General features: G+C 38.9%; 2 protein-coding genes across 2 annotated transcripts in view; both read left to right on the top strand.

Moving 5' to 3' along the window:
* The window catches only part of NDC1 (NDC1 transmembrane nucleoporin), a 52,632-nt gene extending 40,668 nt beyond the window's left edge, over window positions 1-11,964 (top strand). The window contains exons 17-18 of the mRNA XM_012776307.3: window positions 4,588-4,748; window positions 9,384-11,964. Coding sequence (XP_012631761.1) covers window positions 4,588-4,748; window positions 9,384-9,447 — 225 coding nt within the window. The 3' untranslated portion in view covers window positions 9,448-11,964. The remainder of the gene's footprint in view (window positions 1-4,587; window positions 4,749-9,383) is intronic.
* LOC105877592 (small ribosomal subunit protein eS1-like) lies at window positions 1,391-2,257 on the top strand. Its single transcript, XM_075998566.1, has one exon. It carries the CDS (start codon window positions 1,406-1,408, stop codon window positions 2,198-2,200), a length of 795 nt encoding a protein of 264 aa, XP_075854681.1. The 5' UTR covers window positions 1,391-1,405; the 3' UTR covers window positions 2,201-2,257.
* Window positions 11,965-26,487: the final 14,523 nt, after the last annotated feature.

Here is a 26,487-nt window from a genome sequence, read left to right as displayed (position 1 = left end):
TGCATGATTTTTCAAGAAAAGCTACGTATGTAGTCCGGACACATGTTTGTGTAGTCTCTTTTTTTTCTAAGCTTTCATTGAATATAGTTGATAATTCAGCATTTAAAAAATTTTCTGCCACCATTGGTAAAGGAATAAAATTGCTAATATGTTAGCAATTCAGAAGGTGACTACAAAGAGACAGCAGCACTCCAGACCAGCTCTGGCCAATAGAAATATAATGCAGTGCACCTAGGTAACTTTACATTTTGTAGTAGTTGCATTAACAAGACACAGGTGAAATTAATTTTAATAATATATTTCAATTAACCCAGTATTTAAAATAGTATTTTTATCATGTATGTAATCAATATAAAATTACTAATGAGATATTTTATATTCTTTTTTTCATCCTAAATCTTTGAAATCTTGTGTTTATTTTTTACTTTACAGCATTTCTCAATTCAGCTCTGACACATTTCAAGTGCTTAATAAGCTATATGTGGCTAGTGGTTACCACTTTGGACGGCATAGCTCTAGATTTTAATGATGATAGTGAAATTGACCATACATGAGGAATTTCAGACTATGAATCTTCAGATGATAATATTCTAGATGTATTTTCTCAAACTCAAGAATTGATGACAAAACAATATATTTTTAAGGAGAAAAAGGAAATGTGTGGTATGCTCCTGTAGTAAGTCACTCAATAGGAAGGACTTCACCCCACAATATTTTATAATATGAACTTGAATCATCCAATTTTGCTAACAGTACACATAGTAGTGTTCCTTCTTCGTCTAGATACTTGTACCCCAAAATTTACTTTATACACTTTGTAAGGGGATAAATGCAAAGGTAAGTGTGTGTATACAAAGGTGATAAGAAGGAAATAGATGACACTGAAGTGAAAGTAGTCACTGGATTGATCATTTGAATTTGTACTTATAAGCCTAAGAATGAAAATGTTTTGTAATTATGGTGCCAAGAAAATGTCTGTACTCTCTTCAACAAAATTATGAGCTGTCAAAAGTTTTCAAAAATATTGCATTTTGATTGTGCAAATGCAAGAAAAAGAACCAGAAGTATTGATGAGCTAGAACTTATTAGAGATATATCTTCAGTTTGAAATCAGCATTCATGGGATAGATGTGTTCCAGGTTTATCATGATGGTTGATGAGCAGCTAGTTGCATTTAGAGGACATTGCCTATTTCAGAGTGTATGTCTTCAAAACCTGGAAAATATGGAATAAAAATTTGGGTTTACTATGTTTATATTCTTTAAATTTCTGTAAGGTTATTTTATATTATCTTGTCATTGTTCTGTAAATTTTTTATAAAATGATTTTAGACTATAAAAAATACAAAGGATCGAAGTTCTCGCACGAGTTGCACTTCCGCCCTTTTGGCTCCCTGAGCAGCACCATGGCGGTCGGCAAGAACAAGCATCTTACGAAAGGCGGCAAAAAGGGAGCCAAGAAGAAAGTGGTTGATCCATTTTCTAAAAAAGATTGGTATGATGTGAAGGCACCTGCTATGTTCAATATAAGAAATATTGGGAAAACACTAGTCACCAGGACTCAAGGAACGAAAATTGCCTCCAATGGCCTCAAGGGTCGTGTGTTTGAAGTGAGCCTTGCTGATCTGCAAAATGATGAAGTTGCATTTAGAAAATTCAAGCTGATTACTGAAGATGTTCAGGGCAAAAACTGTCTGACTAATTTTCATGGCATGGACCTTACCCGTGACAAAATGTGTTCCATGGTTAAAAAATGGCAGACTATGATTGAAGCTCATGTTGATGTCAAGACTACCGATGGTTATTTGCTTCGTCTGTTCTGTGATGGTTTTACTAAAAAACGCAACAATCAGATATGGAAGACCTCTTATGCTCAGCACCAACAGGTCCGCCAGATCCGGAAGAAGATGATGGAAATCATGACTAGAGAGGTGCAGACAAATGACTTGAAAGAAGTAGTCAATAAATTGATTCCAGACAGCATTGGAAAAGACATAGAAAAGGCTTGCCAATCTATTTATCCTCTCCATGAGGTCTTCGTTAGAAAAGTAAAAATGCTGAAGAAGCCCAAGTTTGAATTGGGAAAACTCATGGAGCTTCATGGTGAAGGTAGTAGTTCTGGAAAAGCTACTGGTGATGAGACAGGCGCTAAAGTTGAACGAGCTGATGGATATGAACCACCAGTCCAAGAATCTGTTTAAAATTCAGACTTTTAATAATGACAAATAAAGTGTCCTATTTGTGAAAAAAAAAAAAAATACAGAGGATCCATTGGACCCAGGTGGTAAATGATGATTACTATTTTTCCTAGTATACATAGATTTAATCAGAATATTTGTAAGAAAATTGAAACTAACTTCATTATGATTTCGTGTTATTTAATATTGCTTAAGTATTTCACTGAATTCCACCTTCCATACTGCCTAAAATTATCTCAAGTGTGTCTCAGTCTTGGGAAACACTCTAATAAGTGATTGTTGAAAGAATAAATGATTGGTTGGGCACCTATAGTGGCTTACGCCTATAGTCCCAGCTACTCAGGAGGCTGAGGTGGGAGGATTGCTTGAGTCTAGGAAATTGAGACCAGCCTGGGCAATATATCGAGACCCCATATCATTAAAAAAAAAAACAAAACAGATTAAATGATTGGACTTGAAGTTATCATGGCAGACTGAACACATGCATCAAATCTTATTCCTTCCCCAAAACTCTACTAAACAATGGAAAGGACTTGAAAATACATAAATCCATAAACAGGGGAGGACACAATAGCAATAAAGTTTCTAAAGCTAAAAAGCAGATGATTGAGATAACTAAGTAGATTCTAGAGACACATCCCAAGTTGGCAGTGGGGAAAGCAGGATGTACCTTGAGGACCAAGAGTAAAGGGACAGGTACCCAAAATAAGGAAGCCTGGGTGGGAGTTGTTTGACAACCAGTTAGACCCTTAGGTTATCTGCTGCTGGGTAATTGCTCCTCCTCCATTGCAGGCTGGGGCTTATCCTCTGGAGAGAGCAGAATACCAGGTCTCTGGACTGGGAGAGTCCAGATACAATTGTGAGTACTGTACTAAAAGCATAGGGATGAGTCCAATACCTCTGTGCCCCATGTGGCCCTTAGAATACTGGGGCCAGACCCTCCAATTAGGTTACTAGAAGAGTTCTCTAGGAACTCTGACCAGTCCAGGACGAAAGATGTAAAGTGACTGAGTTGAAGGTTGACCCCCCCAAAAGTCCATGCAGATCACCCACAGCGAAGCCTGTTGTCAGTCCCCAACCATACACTCAGAACTTTTGGTCAGCTCCTTAGGAGGTCCTACTTGCAGTCATGAGCCAAATATCACCAGATTTCTGAGGAAAGTCTTTAATGTAGACGATAGAGACTGAAAGAAGCAAAAAGGAGGGGGAAAAGCAGCTTGGAAGAAACTTTAAAAAGCAAGAAACCAAAAAAGCTATTGTCAAAATCCTGAGAAATAAAAGAGGATATTGCATCCTTAAAATAAAAATAGTATACTAAAATAAAAAAGAACACTGAGGTGACATAAAAGAGCTCTTGAAATTAAAAACGTGATGGCAGATATAATTCTATTTTTGTTTTCTGTTCTTTTGGTGGTTATATTCATAACAATAAATAATATGTTTGTACTGTCATTTCTTATTACTTTAGACATTATCTTTCTGTGCTAGATTAACACACTTCATCTTCACAGCTTCCATCTAAATGTTGCTATGTCATTTAAAAATTATTTTATTTTGGCTAGGTGTGGTGGCTTACGCCTGCGATCCTAACACTTTGGGAGACCGAGGTGGGAGGATTGCTTGAGGCCAGCAATTCAAAACCAGCCTGAGCAACATAATGAGACCCTGTCTCTCAAAAAATTTAAAAATTATTCAGGTGTGTTGGTGCACACCTATAGTCCCAGCTACTCAGGAGGTTGAGGCGGGAGGATCACTTGATCCTAGGAATTTGAGGTTATAATGACAATGCCACAGCACCATAGCACTCTAGCCCGGGCAACAGAGTGAGACCTTGTCTAAAAAATACATATATATATTATTCACCTTTGGCCTTTAAAAAGATATTTTAAAATCTCCATTTCTTATTTTATCAACTATAAATAGAATCATTTTCACTTGTGAATTCTCACTCTTGCCCCACCTGTCTTACTCATAGATGCCTTGTCTAAAACTGAAAAGGAAAATAAACCAGTTTAGTGAATAAAAGTTTTGGTCTTTTTTTGCCGAGATCTACAATAAAAGTCTTTCTACCTGTCGCATATCATAAGCAGAGTAGGATATCAGTGTTTTACTTCCTAGCTTTGCGTTTTCAAGGCTGTAGAATAACAGCTCCTTTTTAGAGGGCAAGTCTGGAGTTTTGCTGGGCCCTGGTAACTGCTGAAGTAGCCAAGCCTCTCTGCTACGTCGCTTTTCAAACTGTCTTGACTGTGATGCACAATAAGAAATATATAGTCTATGTTGATATATGTATCTATATCTGTGTATCTATCCAAAATAAAATCTTGTTCTTTGGACTAAGTTGGCTTTCTTGATAATCTGAATTAATTTGTTTTCTCTCTTTCTTGGTCTAGGCAGTGGACAAGTACTTCAAACTTCCTCATGCTTCCAGTAAACCACCCCGGATTTCAGGAAGCCTTGTAGACACTTCGTATAAAACATTAAGATTTGCATTCAGAGCCTCACTGAAAACTGCCATCTATCGAATAACTACTACATTTGGTGAACATCTGAAGTAAGTTTACCTGTTTTCATCCCTGATAATCTTCACTTACAGGCGTTTTCCTGAGAAGTAGGCATGGGAACTATGAAGGTTCACATGTTGAAAAGTATTCTTTGAGGACTTGATGATTCCGGCTGTGAATTTACAGCTTGGATGTAGACTTTATATTTTAAAATTTGGCCCATCATAAACTTTGAGGACTTCTTTCAAATGGACACAAGTGAGGACAGAAATTTATAAAAGCAGCAAATATTAATTATATATTGTTTTTTTTAATTACCAAAAGATCCTTAAGGGAGAAAAAAGGCAAAAAACTGAGTACCTTTCCAGAAGAGCATATTAAAAATAATTTCGTTGTTACATCTTGGTCAGCAAACTAAGACTTGGGGTGAGCAGAGCATTCCATAAATGAATCCTTGGTGCTTTGTCAATCATGCTGGAAAAATACCGACAGATCACAACACCTTCAGAAACAGAACCAGAGAGAAAACCACAAGTGCCAAACCTGTTTATATTTAGTTTTATTGATGTTTACTGCTTCCCGCTCATGAAATGATCTAGCTAGACAGGATGAGGGACACTGTTTATCATAATTATAAATGAACTTTAGATGGCACTAGAGACTGCTCTGTTGTTTCTGTAGGCAATCAATGAATAGTTTCGGACTTCCTCATACCACTTGCTTTTATTTGTTTGTTTGTTTATTTATTTAGTTAGTTAGTTAGTTTGAGACAGAGTCTCACTTTGTTGCCCAGGCTAGAGTGAGTGCCATGCCGTCAGCCTAGCTCACAGCAACCTCTAACTTCTGGGCTCAAGCTATCCTTCTGTCTCAGCCTCCCGAGTAGCTGGGACTACAGGCATGCGCCACCATGCCTGGCTAATTTTTTCTATATTTATTAGTTGGCCAATTAATTTCTTTCTATTTATAGTAGAGACGGGGTCTCACTCTTGCTCAGGCTGGTTTCGAACTCCTGACCTCGAGCAATCTGCCCGCCTTGGCCTCCCAGAGTGCTAGGATTATAGGCGTGAGCCACTGCGCCCGGCCACCACTTGCTTTTAGAAGAAGGCAGTATATTTACTTTTACTTCCATAATACCAGACAGCAGCAATAGCAAGTATGGAACTCTTTGGTTCTGTGTGGAAATACAAAAGAGCTGTAGATAATCCTCTATTGTTAAGAGGTTTATTAACTTATTTAAAAACACAAGATTTATTTATTGAGTGCCTGTGCCTTCTAGCTCTGCACTGTCCAGGATGATAGCCATGTATGCTATTTAAAGTTAAATAAAATTAAAAATTCAGTTTGTTAGGCACACTAACCACATTTCAAGTACTCAAGAGCTACATGTGGTTAGTAGCTGCCATGTTGGATGATATAAGTATAAAATATTTACATCATTGCAGAAAGTTTTATTGGACAGCAGTATCCTGGATAATACACTTAGAACTTTATGTATGTCTTTCATTTATTCTTCTCAAAGACCTTGTGAGGTGTAGAGATTATCGTAATTGTACAGATGTGAAAACTGATTCACAAAGAGGTTAAAACTTACCTAATAGCACATTATGAATCTGAAATCAGGCCTTTTTTACTCTTAAAAATCTGCCTTCTTTCCATCTATTGCACTTGACTGCCTCCAAGATGTAAACTAGCATGTAGGTTATACTCAGAAAACACTTATCTATGAGTTTGGAGAATGAAATAGATATGATGTATGTTGATGGTAGAGCAAAAGCAGGGAGAAAAGGGAAAACAGGGATTCATTAGATAAGAAAGGGAGATAGATGACTGATTAAAGATTATGAGAATCTACCCCCATAATATGCTGAAATTTTAAAAAAAGAAATAAAATTAAAAATTTTACTAGAATCTAAAAAAAAAATGAGAATGAAATTCTGCCATAGTTTCTTTTCTCTCAGAAGAGCCATATTTTATATATGCACTAAAATCAGTGAGGTCAGAAAAGACTCTTTTGCATGAATTTAGGGCAGAATGGCATGGTGGAAATAATGTTAGATCTAGAGCTAGACCATCTGGATTTATGTCTGTTTACATCATTGACTATCTGTAATTTTGGGCAAGTTATCTAATAATTTAAGTAAGATTACCTAAGATTAATACATAATCACACATACATAATACATAATACATAATCACCTAAGATTATGCACATAGTGAGTTGCAGAACCAAAATTCAGACCCAAATCTTTCTAACCCTTAGTTCTATCTACAGTGTGTCTACTCTTAACCAGTAGACTGTGTTGTCTCCCGGAACCTTTCAACCTTTCTAATACTGTTCATACTCCCATAAAAGGGAATGTTCTCAAACCCACTTAGCTTCATTTGGTGTTAGCAGAAATAAAGCCCACTGTACATTATATATTATTGTGACAACTATTATTACCGTAAACCTAATTATTCGCTACCCAATGCTGTACCTCTGAGAACTAGGTTTGAATGAAATAAACTCTTTTTTTCTTTTTTTTTTTGAGACAGAGTCTCGCTTTGTTGCCCAGGCTAGAGTGAGTGCCATGGCATCAGCCTAGCTCACAGCAACCTCAGACTCCTGGGCTCAAGCAATCCTCCTGCCTCAGCCTCCCGAGTAGCTGGGACTACAGGCATGTGCCACCATACCCGGCTAATTTTTTCTATATATATTAGTTGGCCAATTAATTACTTTCTATTTATAGTAGAGACGGGGTCTCGCTCTTGCTCAGACTGGTTTCGAACTCCTGACCTTGAGCAATCCACCCACCTTGGCCTCCCAGAATGCTAGGATTACAGGCGTGAGCCACCGTGCCCGGCCGAAATAAACTCTTTTTTTTTTTTTTTTTTGAGACAGAGTCTCACTTTGTTGCCCAGGCTAGAGTGAGTGCCATGGCGTCAGCCTGGCTCACAGCAACCTCAATCTCTTGGGCTCAAGCGATCCTCCTGCCTCAGCCTCCCGAGTAGCTGGGACTACAGGCATGCGCCACCATGCCCGGCCAATTTTTTGTATATATATTTTTAGTTGGTCAATTAATATCTTTTTATTTTTGGTAGAGACGGGGTCTCACTCAGGCTGGTTTCGAACTCCTGACCTTGAGCAATCCGCCCGCCTTGGCCTCCCAAAGTGCTGGGATTACAGGCGTGAGCCACCGCACCCGGCCTGAAATAAACTCTTGAGCCATGAAAATTAACACAGGCCAGTTACTGATTAGAAACAATTATTCAGCACCTATATATTCTTTTTTTTTTTTTTTTTTTCTCAAATACTTCCTGCTTGGATATATATTCTTTTTTAAAAAATAAATTTTGTGTATATTTGAGGTTTACAACATGATGTTTTTGCATACATAGAGATAGTAAAATGTTACTATAGTGAAGTAAATTATTGAATCATCTCACATGGTGTTTTGTGTGACAAGAGCAGCTAAAATCTACTTAACAAAAATTACTAATACAATTTTATTACCTTTAGTCCTCATGTTATTAGATCTCTAGATGTGTTTATCCTACATATCTGCTACTTTGTATTTTTTGACCTACATCTCTGCACTTCCTCCCCCTTTCCCATTTACTCTTAATTTAGGACATTTGATTTATTGGTTTTCCAGCCTATAACATATCAAAATTTATTTGAGGAGCAGAGAGTCCTATTAGAGTCAGGAGTACTAACAATAAATAAATAGTAAGGGATAGTTCACTCTCTGCTAGTGGAGAGAAAAGTCATGGGAAAAGGCACAGATTTGGTGTTTGAGAGAGTTCCAGAGTCATTTAGTTAGAGATGACAGTCTCACTAGCATCTAGAGGGCACAGTGAAATACTTCAGATGGTTCAATTAGAGAGAACTATATGGTTTAAGAAAGCAGAGATGTATATAAGGCACTTAAAGATGATTTGTAGCAAAATTATTTAAATAAGACTGTTTTGGCACTTTTTAAAACGTGGTGACCTTTAATTATCTAGAATTTTATCATTTAGTAATGATATATTACTATTCAGGAACTAGAAAACCAGAATCTTTCATTGTATTCAGTTTTTGCCCAAAAGTTTAAAAGGGAGTCTTATACTAGTTTCAGTATATATTTGCCCTAATTTTGTCAAGGTAATGTATTTTTATGATGACGAGGGTGGAGAGAGAACTTAGTATTCCCATGCAAAACATAACTTATGTTCAAAGGGAAAAGTAAATCTAAACCACCAAGCTGTTACCTTTGAAAACGATTAATGAAATCTATTGTGCTTTAACCAAACATTTTAGTTTAAAGCATTTTTATATTAAAGGCAATTCAAATACTCCACAACTCAAAGATAATGTTGGAATCTGGTTTAAATAAAATAATAAAATCCAGAAAATCTACTGCAAGGCCTGGAACTCTGCACAGCAGGTTCCATAGCAGAGCAGGTTAAAATCGATGCCTTCACTTGTCAGTCTTAATTTGCTTTGGTCTTTTAGAAGGTAGAAGCATGCTATTACTGAATACAAGCCCTCCTCTTCATTAGATTAAAAAGAGTTTTCATCCAACTTTTTCAGAAGTACTAAATAAGTGAAGATTTCTATTCATTTTTAATTGTTTTGAAAAATATTGACTCTGTGCTCTGTGGTTCACTTAATATGCTTAATGTAAAATAAAGCTTATGCTTTGAATTTATGTTTCATTTAGTGCTGTGCAAGCATCTGCAGAACATCAGAAAAGACTTCAACAGTTCTTGGAGTTCAAAGAATAGTTAAGTAATATAAACTGTGTTCATTACACTGCTGATACAATTACAGATGGGACAGTAAATGTTCAGCATTCTTGGATCAGAAGAAAATGGACTAATTAGATGCTTCCTTTGTCGTGGTGGTTGCTTTGAAAACTATACTTTAATGGGAGAAATCATGGAAAGAAATTCTCAACAGAATAACCGAAAACTGCCTTTTCTGTACCAAATGCTTTTGTGTGTGTGGTATAATAAAATCTTTATTCAATTTTACAGAAGCATCTATGGCAGTAGAAATGTCTCTAGCTCATATAACTTAATAATAATAACTCAAAAATTTTTAGAATTTACTTTTGAAAAGAGTGGAGCCAGTTCAGAAGTTAAAATAGGTCGACTTGATACAGTCTTCCTAATTTTCTAAGGGTTTAGCTCTCTGTAAACGTGAAGTATTTTACATAAACTTTTTTTAGAATAGTATCATTTACTGAAGGATAAAAATGGTAACAGTGTAGAAAAATTCACAGAAAAAATATTGTCTAAAGGACATATTTTGTTAATCTGTTAGGTTGTGTTTTTGTTTCCAGGAACAAATTAAATTTGTATGATTGTCTAAAAAAGGGTCTCAATTTACAGATGCTAACTCTATATAACGGAATGTGGAAAAAATCCAGCTCTTAAGTTACAAGATTAAACATTCACATTTGGTTTTTGAAAAACAACTGACCGACATCTATGAATTTATTTGTATCATGCTAGTAAGCAATAACTGTATGTGTATTTTCCCAGCTAGTTTTGCTTTCTTTTTCTGGAACAAAACATTAAGTGATTGCAGAGTTTTTCAAGTGATATACAAAGTTTTGCAAGACAAACCAGGAAACTTTCCTATTTTCCCCACCATTCATTTTCATTAGGTCAATTTATTTCATGAAGCTTATCTGGCCTCACAGAAGGCACAGCTTCTGCTGTGTTAACTGGCTAATTAAAATACATTAGGAAAATCCTTATTGTGAGAAACAACTTAGTCATCCAATAGCAAGTGAAACCAAAATGTCAGAGAGATTACTGTATGTCGTATGTCCTAAATGTGAGCAAGGTAATTTTATAATCTATTAGATCAACTTCTTTGGAGGTGAAAGATTGGAAATCCTAGTGGCAGATATTCAGTGGACTAGCTTTGGACTGAAATGCTTCCTTGTAATTCTTTTTCTATTATCGTTTCCCTCTAGTGTCCCAAAATATTTTCTTTAAAGTGAGCATGGTATTATATATGAATCTTTAATGTGGTATCATATATATCTACCATTTGTCTTTTTCATTAATGTATTATATCTTTATTCTAGAATATTTTAGCTCCAGGCTCTATTGCCCCTTCAGCCAGTACATGCCAAATTATAAATGAATCCTGCCGGCCTTTAAAGTGTCTTTATGGGACAGTTTCCCAATTGTCAAGTGTTGGGTATGTAGGCTATTACCATTTGCTTTTGCTTTTTTTGCTTTGTGTCTGAAGTTGAGTTGATCTCTCTTTTGAATGTGAAAGTTGAATTTCAAATGTGGTGGTTTCTTACAAATGACCAAACAGAAAATTGTGGCCAGATTAATTGAGAACTGTCATGTTCCATGTATTAAAGCCATTAAGCTTTTTATATTCCATTTTCTGTCTTGCCCTGGGATGAGTCATTTTGGGGAGACAAAGATTCTTAATCTTCTGCCTCCATTAAAGAAGAATTGTGGTATTTAACCCATTGGATTCCTAAGGATACAGATGGGATGGTTTCTTAAAACTTTGACTGACTTGTATAAAATGTCTGGCTAGGTTTAGGTTCTTGCCATTATTTCTCATATGCTTTGGGCAGTGGTATATTCGGTGAGTAATATGAATGCTTCTGAGATGTTCATCCCTGTTTTCTTTAAAGAGAATGTTCTCTGTGTGAAGTACAGGCCACATAATGCCTGCCTATTGGAGATTTGGAAACTGCCTTCCCAGATATGTATTGTATTTAGTAGGTAAAAGGGTCAGTTTCTTTTCCCCATTATGTGTTGATTATTTATACTCCATCCATTGGGCTAGGGTATTATTAAAGGGAGCTCGTTCTCCTGTGCACAAGGGGGAGGACCTTAGGGAGGCTCAGAGGAGAGTAGCATTTCCTTTGATGAAGTCACATCCTGCCTATGATCCCACTGATGCTATAACATTGGCCTGAAAATTAGAGAATGTTCTTTAAAAGTTTTTCTCTGGCTGTCAGTACAAAACATGATTGTATCAACTCTTGTAATGTTTGTTTGGCCCTTATGGAAGGTATAAATCCACAAAACTTCTTTCCCAGAGAATGGAAAATCTGTCCTAGAATAAACCTTGTACAGTTGAGTGGACATGGATAAGCAACAATTTATTACTTTCCTGGATTTTTTCCTTGTCATTGTTTTGTGTGTCTTCCTGTAAATATTTATGATAATCTGTTTATATCCTTTTGTAAATCATTGATATTGAATTGAATAGAAAAATAAATTGACAATTAAAAAAATGGGACCTATTAAATGAAATATATGTGTCTACAAGGTCAATTATTTAATTTCTGGGATGGGGGTGTGCGCATGTGCGTGTGTTTCCTTAGCCATTTCAATTCTGTCTCAGAGTTTAGCTTATAAAACCTGAAAAGGTTTAACTTCTTGAGAAATCAGCTTTTGCTCTTAACATAGAGTAATTTGAAGAGTTTAATGGTACTCTAAGGGGCCTGAATTCTAAAAGTGTCTTTCTTTGTTTTCTTGGCTGTTTTTCTTCCAAAACTAAACAAAGGGTGTAGGTGCTGAAAGCCATCTTTTAACAGAGGTTTCTTTTCTTGCCAAAATAGTGTTTCCAAATGGATCATATTCCCCCGGGCTAACAGTTCTGTCTGTCAACTTTACTTAAATTAGTCTGAACTTCACCTCTAGGCAGTTGAGGTACTAAGGCCCTCAAACTCCCTCTCTTGCTCTTCCAACCCATAGTCATCTTCCTTTAAAAGCAAATAGCTTAAAACAAAGATGGCTTTCATTCATCAGTTCACAATCCAACTGTTCTTATCAAGCTGCTGACCATTTTTAAACAAACAAAATTGTTGTTGTTTTGAGGGGCCAGAAAGGGGCAAGCACATGCCCCTATGGTTCTCAGTCGTGCTCCTAAGCAGCTGTGGCAGTTGCTATAGTGAAGGGCATGTTGATGTGGAGCTAGCTAATCATTCAAAAACATTCTCTTAGTGTCTATTATGGCACAACTATTAGAAGTAAATGAAACTATGAGCAAGGCAGTTCCTGCCCTCAGCAGTTTATAATCTTGTGCAGTGACACTTGAAACTTGGTGTGCATCAGAATCATCAGGGGAGCTTAGTACATGTGCAGAGTCTGGGCTCCACTTCAGTGCAGATTCTGTTTCAAGAAGTCTGGGCTGCTTCATGAGAGATGTAGTTTTTAACAGAGTCTAAGCAGGTGGTCTGAGAATCACACTGAGAGAAGGGTTTTTTCTAGATCAGGGGTTCTCAAACTTCAGCATGCATCAGAACCACTTGGAGAGTTGCTGATTCAGTAAATTTGGGATGGTGCCCAAGAATTTGCATTTCTAACAAGTGTCCAAATGATGCTGTTAGTCAGGAGACTATATTTGAGAAGCACTATTCTAGTGGATTGCTCATGTGGTGTTCTCTCAGATGAGTGTCTGAAGCATATAAACTATCATTTGCTATAGAGTTCTTCCCTCTGATGGATTTAGTAAAAAGCTTGAAGAATAGAGTTAGGTTCATAGGTACTGAAGGAATGCTGACAACCATTCAGTTCATATACTTACCTTGAAATTGCAGCATGTAACATGAATGAGTTGCTCTTGCACCCCATTATGTGTTGGTTCTTGTTTCCTTTACCTAAATTTCTGTCTTTTGGGCACTTCCCATTCTTTAGAATGAACTTTGCCTTTCATCATTAAACAGAGCCTGTCCTTAGATGTCCTAGTGCTAACCCACTTTGTCACCTGCCTTGTTTAGCGGAGCTCTGTGGCTGTACTTTGCCCTCAAGTGTTCACGTTCTCCCTGCATACACATATTTTACCAGATTCTGTTCAGTGCACCTTATAAGTGGTCCTGGCGGTAAAGTGGTTCTGGAACCTCCTGTGGGATATCTCTGGCAGAGAAACATTGTAAAATGACTACTAAGGTCACAGACCTTTACTTTGATAGCCTTTTGAAGATATGTTGACTCTTGGTTGATTTATCCTTTTACTTCTCCATCCATTTGTAGTGGTCTATAGTCTTGAAAAAATATTAATATTAAACACTAGTCTGTTCCTAGCTATCTAGGACTCTTAGTTTCAAGGACACAATCTCCACTTCAAATTAGCTTAAGCACAGAAAGGAGAGTTGATCTTGAGGGCACAGGAAAGTCTTGGTGAGCACAAGTATAGATTTGCTCTTGGGCCCCATAAGGAACCTGGAAAGCTTCGGGATCTCTAAATGGTTCTTCTCTGCTTCCTCTGCATCAATGCTTCATCCTCTCTCCCTGCCCACTGGCTGACTACCACTCCCTCCCGCTACCCTCTAGCTCCTGAGTTTGCATATAATAGAAACTGATCAGCTGTTTCTGAATGCCAACTAAATTCCTAATGGAAAGAAATTAGCCCAAATGGATCAAATGTCCAAGGGGTTAATTAGGCTTGAGGGACAAGGTCATGCAGTGCCAACACTGCTTTGGAGGGCTACATTTGTTGACTGGGATGAGGTGGCGGGTAGGGGCAGTTCCCAGAGCCTCCCAGAATAGAGGACAAAATTGGGGTTCAGGACCTGCCAACAGGAGCTGGTAAATTCCCTTGCTTTGGGTTGGGACCCCAACATGCAAAGGATGAAGAGGAAGTCAATTTCACAAACTTTAGTTGAGTTAAAACCCTCATTAAATTGGATTCAGAGGATCTCTGTTTGACAGGATTTCTAGGCCCTGGCGGGAGCTATCATAATCCTCTCTGGAGGAAAACAATACCTTTGGCCTGAGTTATTTCTACAAACATGTTTTCAAATACAATGTCTGCACACAGTTGAAAATAACCAGGCACAGGAAAAGACAACATAACATGATGAGAACCAACAAAAGCAACAGACAATAGATAGATCCACAGGGATTCCAGATATTAGAGTTACCAGAGATTTTAAAATAATTATGATTACTATGTTCAGTGAGATTAAAACATGAAATTCTAATTTATCAGAGAACTGGAAACTACATATATACATATACTATAATTTGTATTTATCTATAAAACATAAAAATTTTTTAAAAACCACAGAGAAATTGTATAACAGAAAAATAGAATAACTAAAATTAAGACATCAATGGATAGGTTTAACTGCAGATTAGACATAGCTGAAGAAAATGATTTGGGAGATAGGTCAGAGGAAACTATCCAGAATAAAGCATGGAAAGTCAAAAATATCAAAATACAGATGGCAGGTTAAAGCATGATACAATGAAAAAATTTACAAGTGTAATTAGAATTCTGGAAGGAGAGGGAGATCTCATGGAGCAGAAGCAGTTTTGAAAATTTAACAGCTGAGAACTTTTTCCAAGCTTGTTGAGATATCAAGCCACAGATCGAAAAAGCTTTATGAACCTTAAATAGATAAATAAAAAGAATCCACACTGAAGTACATCATAATAAAGGTGCTAAAAACCAAAGACAAAGTCTTAAAAGTGGTCAGAAAAAGACCACTTTCAAATGAGCGACAATTAGCTAACTTCTCAACAAAAACAATTGAAGACAATGGAATGGAAATTTCGAAGTGCTGAAAGGGATCTACTAACCTAGAATTTCATACCCACTCAGCATTAATCTTCAAAAATGGGGAAATAAAGACAATGTCAGACAAATGAAAACTGAGAGATTTCATCAACAGACCACAGCAGGATAGATGTGTTGAAAATAAAAGGATAGGAAAAGATAAAAATGCAAACACTAAAAGAAAGCTGGTATAGCTGTATGTTTTTGACAAAGTATACTTTAAGGCAAAAAGCCTTACTAGGGATAAAGAGGGGCACTTCAAAATAATAGACGGTTCAGTTCATGAGAAGGATACAGTTCTTAATGTGCCTAATAACATAGCTTCACAGTACATCAAGCAATGTGGACATCAAAAAGGGGTTTATTCAAATAAGAGAAAGTAGGTATTCAGCACCATTAGTTATTAGGTAAACACAAATTTAAAATATAATGAGCAACTATGCATGCATCAGAAGGGCTAAAAATAAAACAGGTGTCGAGGATGTGGTACAACTGAAACTCTCATATAACTACTGGAAGGAATGAAAAAAGTTGGCAGTCTCTACTAAAGTTAAACATGTGCCTACCCTGTGACCTATCAGTTCTACTAATTGGTAAGTGCCAAGAGAAATGAGTGCATATGCTCACCAAAAGTCATGTTTACAAGGATGCCTACAGCAGGATTTTTCACAATAGCCCCAAATTGGAGACAACAGAAACGTCCAGCCTGTAATCCCGGCACTTTGGGAGGCTAAGGCAGGAGGATTGTTTGAGGCCAGGAGTTTGAGTTAGTGTGGGTAACATAGTTAGACCCCATCTCTAAAAAAAAAATTTTTTTTTTTGTTTTGTTAGCTGGGTGTGGTGGTGTACATCAGCCTGTAATCCCAGCTACTAGGGAGGCTGAGGCAGGAGAAATGCTTGAGCCCAGGAGTTCTGGGGTACAGCAAGCTATAATTATGCTACTGGATTACAGTCTGGGTGACAGAATGAGACCTGATCTCTTAAGAAAAAAAAAAAAGAAATGTCCATCAACATCAACAGTAGAATGGATAAAAGATTGTCCTATATTTTTACAATGCAATGTTACATAACAATAAAAAGAATGAACTATGCCATATGTGATGTGGGTAGAGTTCACAGATATAATATTAATATTAAGAAAAGAAGGCAGATACTGTATGATTGCATTTATGTGCATTTCAAGAACAGTTAAAACTTAATGACAATAAAAGAACAGTGGTAATGATGAAGGATTTGGGTTATATGGGTGGATACGTGTAAAAATTCATTGGACTGCATATGTAAGATTTGTGTGCTTTATGTATGTTATGCCTTTATAAAAATACATAAACACATAAGAACCATAAGGAGTAGGCAAATTCACAGTTACAAGATATTTTACACATCTGTCTCAACTAATAGAACAAGTAGATTTTAGAAATCAGTAAGGATGTAGAATATTTGCCCGGCGTAATCGGCAAACTTGACCTAACAGACACATAAGGAACCCTGCACTTGACCACTGGAATACTGGCATTCTTTTCAAGCTCATATTGAATGTTTATAAATCTGGCTGTATGTTGGTCCATAAAGCAAGTCTCAACAGACTTCAAAGGATTAAAATCATTTAAAGTATGTTTGTCTATAAAGACAGTTTAAGCAGAGATCAATTAAAAATGATAATTAATTAAAGCTTTCTGTATGTTTTGAAATTAAGAAATACATTTTTAAGTCACCCGCAGGACAATGAAGAAATTACATTGGTAGAAATATTTTTTAATGAGTGATAGAAATACATGTTGAAATTTATGAGATATCACTAAAGCCATGCTCAGAGGGAAATTTTATACCCTTCAGTGCATAGATTAGAAAAGAAGGCTGGACCTCAGTGAGCAAGGTGTCATCTGAAAACGCTCGAAGTTTGATTTAATCACTTTGGCATTTACCACTTCTCTATCTATTCAATGCACATGTCACAGTGTATGATAATTACCATTTACTTGCTCTCTTTTCCAGGGGTCTATGAGTTCCTTGGGTTTGGGGGTCTTGTCTTATTCTTTATATCCCTAGTGCCTAATAAAGTACCTTGTACATGATTGACACTTGTTTGAACTGGACTGAACTCACCATCAGCATCTAAGGGCTGTTATACATCCAGGCTCTTAGACTCCAGTGTTTACAAAAGCCAGACAGGTGAGGAGATATGTGAGGCCCACTGGGGTGGGGGGACTGCAGCCCGTTGGAGAGCACGTGCGTGGTCTTCTTGGGGACACTGCTGTGGCTTGGCCCCAGCTGGTTGTTGCCGTGGGAGACTGCTGGCCTCGTGTGGCTAGATCTGCCCATTGGTTTATAGGAAGGCAGAGATTCTGACTTTGGTATGAAATCTCCCTGTTGAAAGTGTTGGCAGCTAAATTAAAAAAAAAAAAATACAGTGAGTGCCAAACCAAACTACACAGCTCTATGACCACCAGTTTGCAACCTGTTTTATTTCATACCTTAAGAGGGGGGAATGTGCTTTATATCTAAATATCCCAGCCAATAGTCTCTCGAGCGGCTTCTTCCATCAGGCATATTTCTGCTTGAAGAAAAGGCTCCTGACAGCTTCCTAATTGGATTTCTGGGCCATATCTGTAAGGAGTTTGCAGGGCTTTTTAAAGCCTTCTTTGTAGTTGGCTGTTTATCCCAGCTGAATCAGGCATGTGCTCCCAGGGATTATTTTTCCTCCTTTTGTTGTAACATTCTTAATGATGCATTCTGACTTTTTCACTCTGTTTTCTACACATTTGTCACCACTTCTGCTTTTGGATCTTCATGCTGGAAAATCTGAGGCTTACATGGAAGATTGATTTTTAATGCCCCTTGTTTTGTTTTTCTGCTATAACATTTGCATGCAATTATGACATTTTAAAAATAGGAGACCACGGGGCTTGAAAAAAGAATCTTCTAGGCGGATGAGCAAATGGAAAGGCCGGCCTTTAATTTTGTTAACATCCCAATTACATCGTGGTAACCCTTGTGACGATTTCTGTCCCTTGTAATGCAACACCTGGTTTTTGTTCCAGGGACAGGGTTTACCAAGCCTTGCTCAACCCTTGCTCAATCGTGGAAGTCGATTGGGAGGCTCAGTGTTTCCCACTGGCCAGCAGAGGTCACTATTTCAAAGTTGTTAGAGGAAAAAGTGTCTACAGTCCACACCATTTCTCTTTTGTTTGAGGGAGGTTTTATTCACAATACTGGTGGGAGATTTTTTAATTCATACTTTTCTGTATATTCCAAGTGTTTTGTAAAAATGAATTATTTGTATATTGTGTTGAAAAGTGCTGATGCCCTGAGTAGGCTTCTGTGTGGCTAGTTGCTTATGGTGAGATAATGGCTACCATTTATTGAACACCTACTATGGGCTGGACCCTCTGCTCCACACGCTACAGGCATTTTCTTCAATAGCCATCTATCTTCTAGGGCTGCTGTGAGGTTACTGCAGGGGAGCCTGAGGGGAGGAGAAGTGAAATGATTTGCCTAAGGACACACAGCTAATGGAGACAGATTCATATACAGGAAAACGGATCTTCAAAAGCAAGCTCTGAAGTTTCTTGGGAGCTGTATTTTTTCCCAAAGAAAGAATATTTTAGCAGCTTGAAGCAGCAAGCACCAAGAATGTATGGGAGGAGTATGTATTTTTGAATTTATTTTTTAGAACAAGCATGCTTTTTTTCCTTTGGAAAATTCAGCTTGCTCTCTGCTTGAAGAAGCTTGACTTTGCTTCTTGGTCTTCTTTGAAAATGGGAAGGGAACTGGGGTATTCTGTCAGGCTTTGCTCCTTCTCCAGATGAAAACAAATATTAGTAATACATTGTCTCCAAAAATGCCCTGAGCTTAAAATCTATTTAGTGAATAAAGTTTACTAAAAGATTTATTATTTCAGTTCATAAGGCCAAGTGAAAAGCTCCTAACTTTAAAAGAAATAGTCTGTTTGTGAATGAAAAAATAAATCTGTTTTAGTGGACTTTTATTTATTCACATTTTAAAATTAATCACCAGGATTTCCCATAAAGCTGGAGAGTTATGAGAGGACAGCTGTGTTCATCACTGGGTAATAAGTGGTCGATTTGACCCTCCTCTTCTCACTGAGGAGCTTGTGGAAGACAGTAAGAAAAGGCTTTGTATTTTGGGGGCTGCTAACGAAGGACATTGGATTCTGGAATCTTACAAATTGGTCTGGTGTACCTGGAGTACTGCTGTCGTTTGTTCTTATCTCAAAATTGTTAATGTTTTGTGGTTGCTGTTAACCATAATAATTATTATTAGAATAGAAAACTATATTGTTTTTAGATCTTTTTTTTTCTTTTTCTTTCTTTTTTTTTTTGAGACAGGGTCTTGCTCTGTTGCCCAGGCTGGTCTCGCACTCCTGGGCTCAAGCAATTCTCCTGCCTTGGCCTCTCAAAGTGCTAGGATTACAGGTGTGAGCCACCAGCCAGGCCATCCTATTAGATCTTCTAAGTAAACTGATAAGAAGAAGCTGGCTTGTTGTTGTTGTCAGCAAATATTTAGCAATCTTTGACAGGGTTAGCAAGTGGCTCCATTAGCAATATTTGTATGTGGAACAAATGGCTTTGTAAACAATATACATGAACCTGGATTTCAATTAGAGGCGATGTAATATCATTGGAAGGGCACAGGTTTAGCATTCATTTACTGATTCATTCAGTTGATAGATATGTATCAAGCATCTTCTGCATGCCAGGCACTGTCCTGGGTGCTGAGAACACAGCAATGAACAACACTAACCAGCTTTTACCATTCCAGTGGGTGGAGGGAAATAATAGATGTAAACCAACACCACGTAGTGGTGAGTGCTCTGAAGAACAAGTCAAGAATAGACTGTAGAGTGGCATTCTATTTTATTTTATTTAATTAATTAATTTATTTTTTTGAGACAGAGTCTCGCTTGTTGACCAGGCTAGAGTGAGTGCCGTGGCGTCAGCCTAGCTCACAGCAACCTCAAACTCCTGGCCTCAAGCAATCCTTCTGCCTCAGCCTCCTGAGTAGCTGGGACTACAGGCATAAGCCACCATGCCCGGCTAATTTTCTATATATATTAGTTGGCCAATTAATTTCTTTCTATTTATAGTAGAGACGGGATCTTGCTCTTGCTCAGGCTGGTTTCGAACTCCTGACCTCGAGCAATCCACCCGCCTCAGCCTCCCAGAGAGCTAGGATTACAGGCGTGAGCCACCGCGCCCGGCGGCATTCTATTTTAGATAGAGCGCTCAGGGTGGTCCCTGACAAAATGACATTTGGTGAGAGGCCTGAATGAGGTAAAGGAAAGAACCTGTGGATGCTTGAAGGGGAGTTCCAGGAAGCAGAAGGGCTCCGAGGCAGGAGCACACCTGGTAAGGTCAAGGGATAGCAGAGAGGGCAGGGTGGCTGGCTGGGTGGGTGAGGTGGAGAGTGGTAGTGAGATCGGAGACCAGGGGGGACACAATCATATTGGGCTAGATAGGCTGCGGGAAGGACTTTGCTCTCCCTCTGAGTCAGGGTAGCCGCTGGAAAGTTCTGTGCAAAGGAGTAACATGGGTTGACTTCTGTTTTAAAAAATGAAATCTGGCTGTTCTGTGGAAAATAGACTGGAAACTAGAGGGGTGGCAGGCAAGAGTGAAAGCAGGAGACTAGTTAGGAGGCTGCTGTTGTGAAGCAGGTGAGAGAGGACGGGGGCTGGGCCCACAGTGGGAGCAGTGGAAGGGTGAGAAGTAGACAGCTTGGCCTGTTTGGAAGGAAGAGCGATAAGAATTGCTGTGGAATGGTTGTGGGGTAGTATTGACTCGAAGGTTTGGCCTGAGCAGCTGGAGTGGAATTGCCATGGACTGAGATGAGGAGGAATGGAGAAACAGGATGGGTTAGTTATATTTGGCTGCATATACCTGAAAACTCAAAATAATAAGTTTTTTAAAAAGTAATATAACAATGTATTTTCTTTCTCACGTAAAGAAGATCCAGAAATAGGCTGTCCAGTAATGCTATGGTGATCCCTTGAGGTTATTAGGGATTCAGGCTCATTCTAGCTCTCTACATAGTCAGCCCCAAGGTGCAGTCCTCCTCCTCATGGTCCTACGTGGCTATTAGAACTAAAGCCCTCATGTCTTCCTTCCAGGCAACGGGAAGAAAGAAGGTGTATCCCTCCCTTTTAAGAAGACTTCCTGAAAGTCCACACACTCATGCTTATATCTCATTGGCCAGAGTGTAGTCACAGGGCAACATCTGTTTGTAAGGGAGTCTGGGAAATGTCTTTTAGAGGTTGAGTGTAACCTCTTAAGAAAATTGGAGTCCTGTTACTAGAGAAAAAGGAAACAATATCAAGGTAGGCTGCCAGCCATCTCTTTCATAGAGTTTGGTTTTGGAAGAAATGAGTTTAGTCTTATCTCTGGCACTATCCAGCTCTGTGACCTGGAGCTAAGATTCCAAATCACTAAACTTTTATTTCAGCTACAAAATCAAAGAATTGGATTGAATGATTTTTACGTTCCTTTCTAATTGTACCATTGCATGAATGTTTGAATTTGGCATACAGTAAGGTAAGTATGGGTTTCATAAAAGAGATAAAAAGTCTTTGAAGAAAGGATTATGCAAGAAGATATCTATTAAATGTCTTAAAACTGATTTTTGTAATTGAAAGATTCAAACTTATTTATGACTACAATTCCATTCTTCTTCTCTTCTCTTCTCTTCTCTTCTCTTCTCTTCTCTTCTCTTCTCTTCTCTTCTCTTCTCTTCTCTTCTCTTCCTCTTCCTCTTCCTCTTCCTCTTCCTCTTCCTCTTCTCTTCTCTTCTTTTTTTTTTTGAGACAGAGTCTCACTCTGTTGCCCGGGATAGAGTGCTGTGGTGTCAGCCTAGCTCACAGCAACCTCAAACTCTGGGCTCAAGCAATCCTTCTGCCTCAGTCTCCCAAGTAGCTGGGACTACAGGCATGCGCCACCATGCCCGACTAACTTTTTTTTTCTATATATTTTTAGTTGGCCAATTAATTTCTTTCTATTTTTAGTAGAGATGGGAGTCTCGCTCTTGCTCAGGCTGGTTTTGAATGCCTAACCTTGAGTGATCCGCCCGCCTTAGCCTCCCAGAGTGCTAGAATTACAGACATGAGCCACCACGCCTGGCCGGCCATTCTTCTATTTTTCAAAATGCTTTTTGCATATAGGTACAAAAGACTTTAATATGTGCCTGAAAAGAAGCGCACAAATTACATAATGCCGGTGTGCACTGCACGAACTTGCTATTCGTTTTGTAAGAAACATTTTTAATAAAAATGTAAATAATCAGCTATTTTGTTCCTTACTCCATATATACATTTGCTTCAGCCTCATTTACCAACATTTTGATCTGCTGAATCAATTTAATACATGGGTTCAAATCCACAAACTACTGAACATCTCCCATGCACACATAAAGTCCCTGCCTTCAAGGGGTCTGATGTGTGAACACAGTAAGTACACATGTAGGTGTGTAACAGGGCAGAGTAAGTGCTCTGAGAGGAGTGATGACTTAGGGTTTACAGGAAGGAGTCATGACAGGGGCTTGTGTGCTTGGTGTTCGGTTGGGAGGGAAGCCCTGTGTGGAGAAAGGGCCGTTTGGGGATCTGGATGGGCTAGGGTGGGAATGGCCAGCCAGGAAGCCATTCTAGACCAAAGGAGAGGAAGAGGCAGATGACAGAGGGTGGTCCAGTTCAGTTGGAGATGAGGCATGGTGACACAGTGGAAAGATTGTGGAATTTAGGGTTAAGCAAACCTAGGACTGAAGCCTGAGTCTGCTACTTGCTAGCTCTGAGACCTTGAGCAAATCACTTAACCTCTTGGATCTCATTTTCCACATCTAAACTAGGAGGCAATACTACCGTCCTCATAGGATTGTTGTCTGTATTGAATGTGTGTACACAGCGCCACCTGCAGTGGTGTATGTCAAAGCACCTGCCACAGGGCACAGTGCTATGTGCTTCCATAAATAACAGGCCCCTTCTCAACATAGCGATGACCAATATTGTCCCTTATAATTTTTCAAGCTGTCAAATCTTACTGTCCTCATTAGCAGCATTTGACATGTATATTAAGCCTGATTCTGTTTCCCTACAAATACATCAACATGCTGAAAACCAATTAAAGTTTCTATAAAATAGCAATTGCATAGTAATGAATGTGAGGAAGGAGTATAACTTAATGGCCTGGGAATTGTGACATCATCTTCGCTTCTGGAAACCACCACTAAGGATGAAGAATGCCTTGGGGATGTTCCAAATTCCCAAACGGCTCTTTTTCCTGACACCCAGCCTCTCGCTTCCCTTGCTCCCATCACACAGGTGTGTCAAATTGCTGCATCAACAACACTACCTTTCAGCCGCTCCGCTGTCTCCACAACCCTGGCCCCAGGGGCTGGGCTCTCGGCATCTCTCCTTGGGACTTGGGACTGTTCTCCCAGCTTCTACTCTTGCCTCCTTCTCAGCCCATTTCCCACACGACAGTGGGCATGCCCTGTCAGTCTCCAGCTAAAATCCCTCATTCTTTTAGGATCCAGCCCTTGCCCTTCCCAGTCTCACCCAGTGTCCTCCTGCCCCTCACTCTGTGGCTCTAGCCACACCACCCTTCTCTAGCTGCCTGAAAGGGATCTGAGTTCCTCTAGTTTTGAGCTTTTGCACATCTGCCTCTACCTAGCTGGAGCTTTTCCTCTGCTCTACAGCCAGTAACTTCTCTTAGATTCCAGCATAATCATCACCACCACAGGGAAGCCTTCCTTGCCCCTGTAGATAGGGTCAGGCCTCCGATCCTCCTCCCCACTCCTCATCCTCTCATAGCAGAAGCATTTCTCCCTCAGGGTCTTGCCATTGCTTGTGATTATGCATTCATTGTGTGTTAGTCCATCTTCAGTCAGAAACAAACAGGTGAATCCCTGACACCTAGGACAGTGCCTGGTACATGGTAGGTACGCAGCCAATATTGTTGGATGAGAATCAAGACTGCTCTGGGATATAAACCTTGGTGCTTCCTCCTTGCACTCTTAGCCATTGGCTTTTCCTTTCTTTCTTTCTTTCTCTGTCTCTTTCTTTCTTTGCAGACAGAGTCTTGCTCTGTTGCCCAGGCTAGAGTACCATGGCATCAGCCTAGCTCACAGCAACCTCAAACTCCTGGGCTCAAACAATCCTCCTGCCTCAGCCTCCCAAGTAGCTGGGACTATAGGCATGTACCACCATGCCCAGCTAATTTTTTCTATATATTTTTAGTTGTCCAGCTAATTTCTTTCTATTTATAGTAGAGACATGGTCTCACTCTTGCTCAGGCGATCCTCCCACCTTGGCCTCCCAGAGCACAAGCGATCCTCCCACCTTGGCCTCCCAGAGTGCCAGGATTACAGGTGTGAGCCACTGGGCCCCTGGCCAGCCATTGACTTTTGACCTCTCTGAATGAGGTTCAGGAGGGCCTACCCTTCCTTCAGGAAGTCTCCACCCACTATTCAGCTATCATTCGATGAGTGTGCACTAGCACCAGACACGTGCTTAGTCCTAGGGCTACGGTGGCTAATGAACAATTCCTGCCCCCCAGGAGCTCTAGGCATGCATCCTGCCCCGAGGATCTCTGGGCATGCAGAAGGATTTAAACTAGGAGAGCAACGTGATTTAGGAAGATCACTCGGGCTGCAGGGAGAATGGACAGAAGGGGCCAGGCTGGAAGTAGGAGACCAGGTGGAAAGCTGGTCCAACAATTCAGGCTACAGATGATGAGGCCTCCTTCACTGCTGCCAGGGAGCGAGGAGCAGGAGCAGTTATTAATGGCGCTTAGGAGGTAGGAATCACAGGTCCTGCTGTCTGAAGGGTGGAAGAAATGAGCGTAGGATGGATAAGCCCTGAGATCTGGCCTCGGTGCTGTCATCATTCATGTGAGAGAAAACACTGGAGGAGGAGGGGAGAAGCAGGAAATTAATTGGTAGAACTTGGCTTCCCAAGCCATTTAATTCCCCATTTCTAAAGGAATTCTGATTAACCTAAAGTTTCATTCAGAGACTAAAGAGACTCTACTTTTAGGAATAATCAAGTTGACTCTTGCTTTACATTGTATAGATCCTTTTGCCAATACCACACTGGCTTGATTACTGTAGCTTTGTACTGAGCTTTAAAATCAGGTAGTTCTCCAACTTCGTTCTTTTTCAAAAGTGTTTTGCCTATTCTAATTCCTTTGCCTTTTTTTCCTTTTTTTTTTTATATTTTGTTTTTATTTTTTATTTTTTTTATTCATTTTTTCTTTTTCCCAACATGATGTTTGACTAATCCTTTGCCTTTCCAAGTAAATTTTGGAATTGGCTTGTTGATTTCTATGACATCTTGGTGGGATTTTGATCTAAGTTGTATTGAATCTATAGATTGATTTGGGGCAAATCTTAATGATATTGAACCTTCCAAATTGAATAGAGTATACCTTTTCATATATTTAGGTCTTCTTTGATTTCTTCCATCAATGTTTTGTGGTTTTCAGCATACAGATTCTGCACATATTTTGTTAGATTTATATCTAAGTATATTATTTTTCAGTGCTGTTATAAATGATACTTAAAAATTTTTTATTTCTAATTGTTTATTGCTAGTGTATATAAATACAATAGCCTTTTTAATATTAAACTTGTATACTGCGACCCTGATAAACTTATTTATTAGTTCTAGGAGTTTTTTTAAATTTTTGGTAGATTCCATGGGATTTTTCTACATAAACAATGTCAGCTGCCAATAGAGGATTTCATTTCACCTTTCTAACCTGTATGCCTTTTATTCTTTTTCTTACCTTATGGTACTTGCTGGGATGTCCAGTATGCTGTTGAATAGGAATAGTGAAAGTAGATATTCTTACCTTGCTCCTGATTTTAGGGGAAAGCATTCAGCCTTCACACCAAGTGTAGTGGTAAATGTGTGATGTTAGCCATAGGTTTTGGTGGAGTTTTTTGTTTTGTGGGTTTTTTTTTTTTTTTTTCTGTTAGATGCCATTTATCCAGTTAAAAAAGTTCCCTTATTTTCCTAGAATTAATTGGTTCTTATTTTCCAACATAGATGAGTTTTTACCTAAATATCCTTTAGCGGCCCTTTCTGACTGTGTTCCATACTGGATTCTTCAGTGTTTTTGTTTGTTTGTTTTGTTTTTTTGAGACAGGGTCTCACTGTATTGCCAGGCTAGAGTTCAGTGGCATTTTAAAAGCTCACTGCAACCTCAAACTCCTGGGCTCAACCGATCCTCCTACCTCAGCCTCTCAAGTAGCTGGCGCCACCACAT

Source organism: Microcebus murinus, chromosome 2 (assembly GCF_040939455.1).
Source record: "Microcebus murinus isolate Inina chromosome 2, M.murinus_Inina_mat1.0, whole genome shotgun sequence".
NCBI classification, from domain to species: Eukaryota; Metazoa; Chordata; class Mammalia; order Primates; family Cheirogaleidae; genus Microcebus; species Microcebus murinus.
This window is presented reverse-complemented; position numbering and strand designations above follow the sequence as displayed.

Bases quoted from the DNA above. Each gene is read 5' to 3' on its own strand.
- LOC105877592 (XM_075998566.1), top strand. From the start codon at position 1,406: ATGGCGGTCGGCAAGAACAAGCATCTTACGAAAGGCGGCAAAAAGGGA.